Below are 12,062 nucleotides of genomic sequence, written 5' to 3' on the forward strand. Positions count from 1 at the left end.
CAAGAGGCACAGCTGTAATGAAGAGAACGGGGACCTTGCGTATCTCCAGGAAAAGCTTAGACGGACACCACATGGCGTCAATCTGCATCAAAATGATAATCACCTTACCAGCTCCCCTGCATCGTCATATACGCAATGCTCCGTGGTGATCAGTCTTCAAATGTCCTTCTTCCACGGCCGCATCTCCTGGTTCACCTCATCCCACGTGTATACAGGACCAGTTCCGACGTTGTACCGATAGTAATTGTCTGTCCCGCCCTTGACCATGGCGCGGCGGAAAGTTATGTTGATCCGCCCGCCGTCGGCCTCGTTCTTGCCGCTTCGCTTGGGGATCGAGTGCAGCCAGTTGGCCTGCGTAGTCCCGCGCATGAGGATCATGTCACCACTCCCGAGCGGCAGCTTGATGGGCTTGGCATCGTTGTTGGCCTGCTCGTCCTTCCCAGCCCCGGCCTTTGGTGGGGGCTTATGCTTCATCATAAAGTCCCTTCGCGCACCGAGGCTGAAGCTCGCGATCGCCGGCAAGGGCCCCAGGAAGCGCTCGTCGTCGCTGTGGTACGAGATGCTGTCCGCCCCGCTGGCGTAGTAGTTTACCAGGCAGAAGTTGAAGGTGCAACCTGCTGCGCGCTGCGTGCTGATGCGCAGGTCGTCCAGACACTTGGGGATCGGGCGCGGGTGTGTATACCCCGAGTAGAGCTTCTCCTTGGCCACGTCGACTGGCTTGAGGGTCTTGGCGTCGACCACAATCTTGCTTGCCGTTGAGTCTGCTTGGTCTCCTGGGTCTTCTAGTAGCGAGGTTTCTGATAGGCTACCTTCTGGTGATGTGAGGGACGATGCAAAATGGCTCGTGTCGTCCACTCCAAAGACAGTGGTCCACCGGGGTGTGCGTATGTGCGTCGAGAAGCCTCCACGCTGGATATCGTATTCGACTCTGTAGAAAGGCAGCGACGAGCGGAGATGGTAGAACAGGTCTTTTGCAGAAGAACGGGGTATGTACGGCTCGTAGTAGACTAAGTCTAGATCAGGCTGGTCGTTGATGACCCTTTCGAGACTGCTCGGGAGGGACGACAGCTCAGCCTTGATGTGTTGTGGCAGATGAGCAATGGGGAATGGATAGCTATCGTGTTCTGAAAAGCCAATCTGGGCGTTAATTTCCTTTCGCCCTTCATCAGAGCCGTGAACCGCTTGAGTCGTCTGCCCGTTGCTGGTAGCTCCTGTTGGCAGGTTTATCGCGGACGGCTTCGCCTTCTTGGATGAGGGGCCCCCGAAGAAGGCATCTATCGTTCTCTTCCGAGCCGACATGCTTGCAACTTCGCTATCATAAATATCAGTGTCCCGTGATCGCTCAAGTCTCGTTTCGTTGACCCCAATGATTCACAGATTACCAGAATGCTTGTGCAGCGGACTACGTTGCGGTGGAACTAGAGTCTAATATGGTTAATGACGTGTGCATTAATAACCGGAAGCGTGACAGGCACTCCAAGACAAAAAGCAACGATGCGTACTCTCTGAACAACCGAACACTTTGTCCCAGAATCCCACAATGGGTGACTGCGTCCCAGGCCAGGAACCCTTATATGCAGCCGTCTCTCATGTGGCATCGCAGATTTTTGTCCAATCATGCATCCCATTTCTTAGACGCCGCAGACATGAAAATGAGCGTGGAAACATCAAGTTGGGGCAAGTGGGTCCGTTGCCGCACTTGACGATTCACACCTGCCGTAGCAGAATTATGCTGAAATTTTGAACTTCAGGCCACCTTCCACGGGTCCTGGAATCTGAGCAGGATCACGTCCAGAACAGAACGTGCATGAGAAATTCATAGCGGCCACCTTCAGGGACGCAACACAGATGGCAGTATGATCACTTCGCGCGCTTCGTCGCCTGCCATCCTCTCACTTGACAAGCCCAAGACCACAAAGCTAACCAGAATGATTCACAGCACCAACCAGGCGGCTCAGCAGAGACTGGAACCATGCTGGCCTTCCGCCCCCCAGTCGTGCGGTCTGCCGCTGGTGTCCTCGACCGGGCTCTCTTCTCAAAGACAGTCCGACTGGCTGCAGCGGCAGTTGAGGACAAGACAAAGATTGCAAAGTGGCGCAGGACGCTCGAGAAGGCCAACGAGATGCTCGTCGTGGACCGCCTCCAGGCAATCCGGCCACATCCAGACCCTGCAATGGCCGCCAAGGGCTCAAAATGCTTGCTTCTTGATACCGCGATCAAGCACGACAACCCAGAGACTTGGGGCCCGTGTCTCAAGGAAGCCGTGAGCCAACAAGAAGTGGGCGTCGTCCCATTCGACCTCACTCTGCAATACGACTACTGGAGCTACGAGGACGTAATGTCCTCGCTTATCCCTCCGGAGGCCATTGACGTCCATGATGGCATCCCAGTTGGCTTCAACACAGCTGGACATGTGGCACATCTGAATCTGCGTGATGCATATCTTCCGTACAAGAAGCTTATTGCAGAGGTACTCGTCGACAAGAACCCAAACATCCGCACGGTCATCAACAAGACGGCTGATGTCGGCAATGAGTCCGAGTTCCGCACTTTCTCGTACGAAATCCTGGCTGGCGATCCAGATCTCAACGTAGAGGTGCGCGAGAACGAGTGCACATTCCGCTTCGACTACTCGAAAGTGTACTGGAACAGCAAGCTGCATCGCGAGCACACTCGCCTCATCGACATGTTCCAGCCGGGAGAGGTCGTTTGCGACATCATGGCCGGCATCGGTCCGTTCGCCGTGCCGGCAGGGAAAAAAGGCGTGTTCGTATGGGCAAATGACTATAATCCGGAAAGCTTCAACTGCCTCGAGGATGCCATCAAACGCAACAAGGTGAGTGGCATTACAGTGTGCCGTATTGCGGTGTCTGTCATCAGCTCTTGTTCTTGCATTTGTTCTAACCGAGTCTTTCTGGTTGATAGGTGTCACAATACGTGCGACCATTCAATCGTGATGGCAAAGTTTTCGTCACTGAAGCCGCGGACTCGGTCTTTGCAGCTTTCCAGAACGGCGAAAGTGCGCTGCATGAGCCCTCGAGGAAGGATAAACGTGACCGTAGGCGAGATCTTGCGAACGCGGCCAACCCCAGTGTCACGCCACCAGCGCCGAGGCCCGAGCCGAAGAGCACACCCATACCAGCCACAATTTCGCACTTCGTCATGAACCTCCCCGCTTCAGCTATCAGCTTCTTGCCCAGTTATCGAGGGCTGTACGTTGGCAAGGAGGAGCTGTTTGAGCCTCATACGAGCACCAAGCTGCCCATGGTCCACGTCCACTGTTTCGCACCGAAACAGGTGGACAGCGACGCACCACTGTGGGATGTCTGTGAACGTATCTCAACCGAGCTGGGCGTCCAAATCCAGCCGGGTGACCCTGAGGTCCCAGGAAGGGCCGCCATACACAATGTGCGGACTGTGGCGCCAAATAAGGACATGTTCTGCGCCTCTTTCAGACTGCTTCCAGAAGTCGCGTTCGCCTCGCGGTCCTAAGGAGATCAGAGCTGCATCGGGATCTATAGATGCCTCGGATGTCCATGTCTACTACCTCAGACGTGCAAGTGACCAAAGTTCAGTCAGATTCATACACAGCCAACAAAAAGCTCTTGCACTGAGAACGCGATGAACACCACGACGGGAACCCTTGGTCGTTCTTCAATATGGTTACGCAACAAAATGTGCTGCCATGCCATCAGCTCAAGCACATCTAAATATTGGTTGTGTCGACCGTGCGAACGGCTTGACATGCTATCACACTCCGGTTCATCGGCCACTACGCGACGTGGCATGGCACAAGCGGGAGAGGACCTGCTACCGTGCTACCATGAAGACGTTTTCGCGCACGTCCCGTCCAGATGATAGCTTCTGTCACTTCCCAAAGCTTTAATTTGTGTGGTGAACAGTTGCTACATGCTGCAATCATATCTCAAACACACGGCTACATGGTTTCACTGTAATGCTTCCAGACGCGGTTGTGAGCCGCTTAGAGCTTTATCGTTGCAACACTTGTGCGCACCAGCGGTTTGCGTACGCGGTTAGCATGCACATGCCGTGCGGGATTTGACAACGACAGACCAGAGATCAGCAACCGTATACAGCAAGAATTCAAGCAAGGAGCGATAGAATTCAGCGTCACAAGAGCAAGTTGAACGACGATCTTGTCATTAATTTTCCGTGATTGAATTCTACCTATTGATCGACAAGGACCAAAGATTCCACGCGAGGCCAAGATCCGGCCTGATGTCGGAGGTCGATAAAGTTCAGGCACGAACAGAACGACGCCTAGCTTTAGAGCACTTGCCAATTGCAGCCAGGATCCACCCCAAGAGCCGAAGCCAACAGAACTCTTTTGTTATCAGGCCGCGATATGCTCTGGGAAAGCGATTGACGTGTATCAGGAGAATAAGTGCTTCCCGTGTGCCCGTATCAATTCCGAGAAACGAAACATCGCGTTCTCGTTGCTATCTGATCTCCCTTGTGTTTCACCGATAGCGGTTCCCTAAAGACACTCTGATTGACGGCCTGGGCAAGTAGACGCATCATCGCCACCATCCGAGATACCCGTCTAGGCAAGCCGAATCTGTCGGCGAGCAACACATGGTTCTTCGGAGGAATTGCGGACCTCATGCCAGGCGGACAGGAGTTTGGAGAGCAACCAACGCATCTAATCTGCTGCAGATAAGCACACACGAGATGGGTGCAGGCTTGCTTGTGCAGGCTGCCCACAGCAGCGGGCCCTCGAGGCAGCCAAACCCTCGGCCAATTACACCCAAAACCCTCGCTGCCGTTGGGCCAAATGCACGAGCTGCATGGCGAGCCACAGCTTCAGAAGATCCGCGCGTGGCTGGCCATGTTCCTACAGTGCCACTACAGGCGTCGGCGCTGCTCGTGTCCCCCTCCCTGCATGCGTGGATGCAGTGCATGCATGCAACTCTTTCTGTTCCGCATACAGCAGCCAGCCACAGCGAGATGGTCCGGCACCGTCATCACCACCAACCACTTCAACCACACCCTGCGACAGCCGCCACCGCGTTTCCGCCATGCAGGTGGTACTGCATGTCATTCGCCCTCGCCAGTTGTCCGAACCGCCTGGGAGCAAGCACCAGCAACCTTTGGCGCATGTGGGCGTTGTCTAGCGCGGCATCGCTCATCCTTGGAGCCACAGACGGTATGTTTTCCTGCCCTGTTTTTCATGGCACAGCCTTCTTGCAATCGTACCGATTGCACCACAGTCGGGGCCTCCGTCCTCCCCCCCCCCCCCCCCCCCCCCCCCAAGATTAGCTGCGCATGTCTTATTGTCTGATCGATCTCGTCGCGTCCGGGGATGCGAACCATATGCTTCCGCCAAGTCTGCCTTGTGGGGACCCAAAGCACGACATGCTCCGCCGCCTTGCCAACCTGGCTCCAGCATGATGTAAATCCACTGCGGCTACCATCAAACCCATGTTACTGATGCCGTTGCTCCCTTACTCCTGCTCCTGCCGCGAATGATGTGCGGTGCCAGATCCGCAGTGCTAAGTCTGCTCCGGGGAACGCTGCTGCATTGGGAGCCCCGAGCAGGGTTCTGGCACGGCGCTGGGCGCCGCGTACGAACGACATAGCTTATCGTGCTGGAATAAGCTGCATCGCGATGCAATCATGGTATGAGTGCCGTCTTGCCGGTCTTTGCTCGTCGTCTCCAGTATACCCCCATGCACGGTGCTTTCACTCCGATCCGAGACGTTGATCCATAATTACCAAGGTTTGATACCTGTCACGCCATCCAGGAGCATAGCGCTTAGCCTTTGCCAGTAGAACAACTGGTCTTTTGGTTCGGCCCAGAACGGGGTCTGTCCGTTGCAGCGACCACGAGGCTGCCATCTCCCCATCACCTGGAAGGTCGCCAGTCAGACCAATGTCGAAATTGGGAGCCCTTTGCAACAAATGAATTCCACTGGCCTTGTGCCTCGAGGGGTACGAGCACTCCCTCCCTCGGTGGGCTGAGACCAGCTATGGAAACAAAGCAGGACGTCACTTGCGGCATGCCGCGCAATGTCGAAAAGGCCGCCTTCCGGGCAAGACTCCGTAGGGCAAGACATTGTCATGCCTACAGAACTCCCCACTCCATCCGGACAGCACATACTCCGTACCTCAGGAAAAACACGCGGACTCGGCCAACCGGGAGGGCCAGGTCAGAGTGGGGGGTTCAAGGTACCCGTTTGGCGCGTGCGGCCCGAAGCATGACAAGTCTTGGAACTCTGAGTTTGGCGTGTTTTCCGCGGCAGAGTAGGGTGACAAAGGAGCGCTCAATTATTCGTACATTGCTCGGAGCCGGGTCGAGCGAGCCAGCGCTGACGGCGGCGGCGACCACTGCACGGTTTGTAATAATATGCATGTGAAAATGTTTGGACGTTTTCATTCCTGGGCCCTCCGCCGGCGGGCCGCTCTTTGGAAAGCCGCGTGTTGCCTGCCGTCACCACCTGAAGGATGATACCACCTCCTCTGGCGGGCGAGATTATGGTTGAATGATTACTTGCGCCTTCTGGCTACAAGTGTAATTAGTGGCCAGCACATACGGCACAGTGAGTGTCGTTTGCGATCGCACCGGCCCGACCAAGATGGCGTGGGTGTGTGTCACGATCAGAGAGGGACGGCAGGCGGCAAGGGTGGATAACACGGCGTGCCCCCCCAAGGTTCGACGACGAACGCATCCAAACGGATTGGCCAATGAGGCTTGCCGGGGGAGGGCAGCATGTGGCATAATAGAGTCTCTGTGGTGGCTGGCCAAAGGGGTATGTACACTAAGTACGTATCCTCAGCACTGCACGACGGGCGGCCCTTGGCAGCCCATCCCCGGGGGGAAGGCCGGCGACTAGCATTGGCGCGGTGGCATCGGGCGGTGGACGAGCACCAGGAAGCGGGCGGCGGCGGCTCTCCTGGGCGGGCTCGGCCATGCAATGCAACGTCGGAAGTTGATGAGCGCGCCATGGGGCCAGCAGCTGCCGGAGCGAGAAGACTGGGCCTTGCCAGGCGCAACTGAGGCTGACCGGTCGGGGCCAGGTTGTGGCGGTAGGGCAAAGGGAGGAGTGATGGATCAATTGGCCCCGATGGGACGCATGGAGCGACGCGACCTTCCAAGGTTGATGATGGAGGACAAGCCGGCAGCCAGGCGGGGTAGGGGGGACAGCTGTTGTTGTTGATGCTGCTGCTCCTGCAGGTGTGCAACCACCACCACGACGACCGTGGCCCGCCGTTGACTCTGGCTGCAGATAGCGTGCTTACACAGTGGCATAAGTGACCTACCTACAAACGGGGGGGCCTGCGAACTGATAACGCAGCACGCCTCAAATCACGCAACACATTGCGTGGTGGTGCGCCTTTCCCCGCCTCACAGGCGTCGTCCCTGCAGTCGACCGCCGTCTCGCTTCCTTCCTGTACGTCTCACTTCTGACGTGTACCCCAGGCCGCCGCCACAAGCTTGTCCCTCTCGCCGTGCCGTGCTGTTGGCCTTCCCTCGCTCATTTCGTCGCTGTCTTGCCATGTCTTGTGGGGAATGAGCACAAACAAACTTGGACACCTGAGGGGTCCTCTGTGATCCAGCGGCTCGAGAACATTTACCTCAAGGGTAGCGTAGCCAGGCTGCATTCTAGATCCGCCAGTGGTGCCCGTTGGCGAGCAATGGCTTGCCTCGCCGCTCTTCAATTGAGTTGTTGTATGCTCAGCCCTCAAGTCTCCAGCACTGCCGCCGCCCGTCGTGGTAGTGCTGGGGGTGTGTTGTTGTTGTTGTTGCTGTTGACAGAGAACTGAGACCTGGCCGCCTGGTCGTTCGCAGGTGCTGGGCTCGGAAGTCAATCTGTCTGTCATGCCTATCATCATCATCACCACCAACCACGGGCCGTGTCAAATACAAGCACAATGGCTGGCTTTGCCTGCTTGCAGCATATCATGCATCCAATGGCTGTTTCGCCCTCGTTCCACGTTCCCCCCACGGTTAGCTGGCATGAGGCTGAGACCATCCAACAGTCCGGTCGCCCAAGTGTCCCCTTCCCACCAAGGCTGCGCTTTGCAACTCTAATCTGCGCCATGTCGGGAATTTCACGGGAGCCAGAGAACAACGGGCGGGCGCCTCGGTCTGCTTTCGAACGGGCCACGGGTGGGCCGTGGACGGATAGACGCCCGGTCGGCTGAGTAACAGAAAGCGGGAATCCAAGATTAAAAAAATAAAAAATAAAAATGCGGACTGCTCGGCTGATCCTGCTGCCGCAAGGCTTTGGGTGGAATTCCTTCCGATATCAGTGCTGAGACAATATCGAGAGCCCAGAAGCTCGGAGTCATACCCACCCAGCCGATCCACAATGTTTCAACATGGTTCGCCACAGGCCCAGGGATGAGGTGGTTGTATTGTTGTATCTAGTGATTCGGGAGCCGGGGCGTTTGCGCAGTATTGAACTGTCTATCAGACAGGTCTTGACCAGCTCGGTTCCAGGCCAGTACGAAAACGCAAAGCTTCGCGAGTTGACGCGGGTCAGGATCCCGAAACGGCCATAGGGGTACGGGCAGCACTGTTGCAGCTCCGCATGGGCGCAGGCGGCCGAAGCGGATGGGCCGGCCGACTAGCTCCGAGCAGACACGAGTGCCGTGCCGCCGGAGGTGAGACTGGCCAGGCGGCCAGGCGCCCCTGCGTAAGGTTGCCGTTTGTTGTCATCACCACATGGGCGGGATGAAGCCGGGAGATGGGGTCGAGATTGCGGCCACGCCTGAGGAGGTGGAAGCGGAGCTTGCCGTCAAATAGAAATGTGCACCACATCCAAAGCGCCACCGAGGCTTGTGACACCTTCAGTGAAAGGTCTAGACGGCCCTCTTGCAGACGGAAGCATTCGTGCAGACGACCCTAATGTGCTGTCAAAAGCTCGGGGACGCGGAACAAGTCCTGAGGGAGTTACAGTTCTTTTGCGTTAGTGAGAACCGTGGCTGCCGCTGACAGGAGGTTGACGCGATAAGTTTGGCGTCGTCGAAACTCAGCACAAATCCGTGACGTAAACTTTACGCGGCGCATCCATGACCAAGCCCAGAGTCTCTGGGCCAATGACGTATCGCTTGGCCAATGTCCTTGAGGTATCTCGCCCCAAAGGGTCTTATCATCAACCGGTTCGAGCTCCACGAGAGCCAAAGAATGAGATGTGTGAAGCTCGCCATTGTTACGTCGAGTCGCACGGCGTTCCCAGGTCATGGCCGGATTTGTTCAAACAGCCAAACATGTCGTTGAGCTTCGCGACTATTCGCAGGGCAGTGTCGACCGGCGAGAATCGCCAGTTTAGTCCTCTGCTCCAAGTTCGGAGGAGTGGCGTGCCGCAACCGACCTGTGGTGTCAGAGGTTATTTCTTCTGTTTGCTCGCGTAATTACCCGATCAGCCAATCCTCGAAAATATGAGGTGATTCAAGTGCCGATTGTCGGTCAACCAGAACCTACAATGAACATGTCAGGGTCCTCGGGAGAATGTGGCCATACTCGACGCCAGCAGTCTCAGCTTATGTGCCCCGTACTTGCCGGATGCCCCCAGAACCAAATATGGGAAAGGCTGGATGAACCCTGGCCCCGCGGATCACCTGGAGTTTCCCCGGCTGGCGGAGATTGACGGGCGAGCTTGGCACGATAGTAAGTCGCTTCTCTGTGTGTGGGTTTTCAATTGGCGCCAGTTCTGTACCCCCTCTGTCAGTCAACGTGCAGGAAAACCCCGGCCGAGCAACGCGGGCCACCTTGGTCGCTTGATATCTGAACAGTCATCAAAAGTCTATCCTGCCCTCCAATCCTTACTAGGCCGAGACGTGGAGGCTAGGATAGCGATGACGGATTGCCAATGTTGGCTCCTTTCGAAAGAGGTCAGCATCGTCAACCAGTGTTGGTTAATAAGACTGTGAAAGACTTGCGTTGCTAGACCGGATTGAATGATTGGAAACTACTGCCAAACAGACTTTGCGGAGTCATCACCTCAACTCGTGTCTTATTGCCCATCGCGGGTTCCGAAGGAGTCCAGTGGCGTGGTGCCTACCTCCACGGAGGGGCGCATAGAGACAGGTCGGTCCCTGCACAGCCGAGTTCCTAGGCCCGAGTGACGGGGATTTCCCGGCACGGCTGGAAGTGTCTGGCCGGCCGGCCAGGGCTCGCAGCACGTAGGCGCGAGTCCACTTTGCGGAGTTGCTGACTTTCTCTATGCTCAGTGGTTGAGAGAGCACCGCTAAGGCACTAGGGCAATCCACCATGGAGGGTTTGTTTGAGATCTCCCGTTGGCGCTTCCCCAGCTCGCCAGGGCCAGGAGCCGCAAGGAAGGCACCTCACGGCCTGGCGAGCCGCAGGTTCCTTGGATTTCGATGCCTGGGATATGTGCTATCCCAGATGCTGGATGTGATCTATCCATCACGAGGAGAAGAGGACGAGGAAGATGAAGAAGACGATGGCGGCATTGGCTGCTTCCTTGGAATGGGGAGCTTGGCATTTGCCAACTTAAAATGCATCTTGGCAGGTACGATATGATGCATGGTGAGAAGCAGAGGCCATGGTCTAGGCAAGCCACACACACACTCTCTCTCTCTGTGTCCTCTCTCTCTCTCTCTCTCTCTCTCTCTCTCTCTCTCTCTCTCTCTCTTGCGTTGCATGCACAATAATATGGTCTTTTCTTGGGCTCGAACCTTTGTGCAGAGCCATTGAAGCACATGCAGTGCAGCTGATAGGTTACCAGGCCTGGCGGCGATCGAAGCCAGCACCTGGAAGGGCAAGCCCCGTGGTTTAGGGGGGGCTGATAACTTACGTATCAAGCAGCTTGTGGCCCGCAGGTTTCCCTCGACAGTCCCTGTCTTGTCTCTGATCTTCAGTTTCGCAGTCAAGCCCGGCAGCGTAGATTGATTGACAAGGTTCAGCAGTCTGATCTCTGGGCTTCTATACGAGAAGCAAATGCGTGACCAGCGCACATAAGAATGACGGGACTCCTCTGACCGAGTGCAAGCATAAGACATTGTCCCCGCAGTCCCTGGCCTGGGCAATCTATCTACTCCGCCGTCCCATGGGGAGAAGCCCGCATTAGCCGTTGTTTGTGGCGAGGCAGCACTGCACAATACTGGCTGAGAGACCCCTGCCAGTCTCGCAAGCCAAGACACTCCCCCGCAACGAATTGGCCTCCCTTGGGCGCGAGCTGAACGGCCTTCGTCTGGTGTTCGGACGCAGATGGACCCATGATGGGCCAGGCGCTGTTTCAGCGCCGTGGCTGATCGGTTCGTTGCGAGGAGCCGCCTGGTTGATCCGCAGAGCCTGCGCAGACTTGCAAGGTCACGTTCATCCTCGACATGGCTTGTTGTGCATTGTCTGGCGGGCTGATAACGCCAAGTAGACAGGGGCTGGGTGTTGGCTCCGTGTAGGCGAAAGCAGCACCGAGAGTTTAGGTGGACAGAACTGTGTGTGGCACGGGCACACAGCCAGCTACGAGCACTGGCGCAATGAGCTACGTTGTTAAGCCGGCCACCAAGGAGATAGAGTTACACGCCTGGCTCCACTGGGTCAGTAGGCTGCATGGGCGCGGTCCTGTGGGCAATACAACTTGCGTTGAGATACACCCCTGCCACTGAGACTTTTGTTTATCTTGATCCAAGGATGGCAGCACCTCGTCACTCGTTGGGCTTGTACCAGAACAACGAACAACAGCGCCCAGCTGGCACGTTTCAGGAGCACGACGAGCACCCATCCTCGAGCGAATCGGGCATCGGGCATCGGGCATGCATGATGGATCCCGGGGTTTCCTGCGTTCCAACGGCCGCCTGTGCCGTAGATTACATGCTGATGCAGGACGAGTGGGCAACGGCACGGTGGCCGTGTATCACGCCAGCATGTCTCAGAGGGGGCCCATCCGGCGTTGCTCTGTGGACGTTTTGAGTATCGAGATAAGCCAAGGGAACATGATGTGCTTCCGGCCACGCTGTTGTGAGGCTCTGGCAGGCCACTCGTGATTCAGACTCGAAGCAAATGTCTGATTAGGTGCTCTGCTGCAAACATTTCCAGCCGGGTGCCGACCGAAGCAGAATGCCTGGGCGCTGCC

The 12,062-nt window shown here is 56.5% G+C and overlaps 2 protein-coding genes across 2 annotated transcripts; one reads left to right on the forward strand and one right to left on the reverse strand.

Annotated features, from left to right (window-relative positions):
* Window positions 1-87: 87 nt before the first annotated feature.
* B0I36DRAFT_91453 (uncharacterized protein) lies at window positions 88-1,589 on the reverse strand. The gene is made up of 2 exons (XM_046163577.1): window positions 1,503-1,589; window positions 88-1,425 (listed from the first exon to the last, which is right to left on the reverse strand). The coding sequence occupies exon 2, from the start codon at window positions 1,297-1,299 to the stop codon at window positions 157-159; it is 1,143 nt and encodes a 380-aa protein (XP_046015448.1). The 5' UTR covers window positions 1,300-1,425; window positions 1,503-1,589; the 3' UTR covers window positions 88-156.
* Window positions 1,590-1,698: 109 nt separating this feature from the next.
* B0I36DRAFT_91465 (Met-10+ like-protein-domain-containing protein) lies at window positions 1,699-3,537 on the forward strand. The gene is made up of 2 exons (XM_046163578.1): window positions 1,699-2,836; window positions 2,926-3,537. The coding sequence occupies exons 1-2, from the start codon at window positions 1,973-1,975 to the stop codon at window positions 3,490-3,492; spliced, it is 1,431 nt and encodes a 476-aa protein (XP_046015449.1). The 5' UTR covers window positions 1,699-1,972; the 3' UTR covers window positions 3,493-3,537.
* Window positions 3,538-12,062: the final 8,525 nt, after the last annotated feature.

Source organism: Microdochium trichocladiopsis (assembly GCF_020744255.1).
Source record: "Microdochium trichocladiopsis strain MPI-CAGE-CH-0230 chromosome Unknown B0I36scaffold_3, whole genome shotgun sequence".
Taxonomy (NCBI): domain Eukaryota; kingdom Fungi; phylum Ascomycota; class Sordariomycetes; order Xylariales; family Microdochiaceae; genus Microdochium; species Microdochium trichocladiopsis.

Coding starts and splice junctions, on each gene's coding strand:
- B0I36DRAFT_91453 (XM_046163577.1), bottom strand. CDS start 1,299: ATGTCGGCTCGGAAGAGAACGATAGATGCCTTCTTCGGGGGCCCCTCA.
- B0I36DRAFT_91465 (XM_046163578.1), top strand. CDS start 1,973: ATGCTGGCCTTCCGCCCCCCAGTCGTGCGGTCTGCCGCTGGTGTCCTC. Junction 2,837..2,925: donor ATGCCATCAAACGCAACAAG/GTGAGTGGCATT, acceptor TCTGGTTGATAG/GTGTCACAATACGTGCGACC.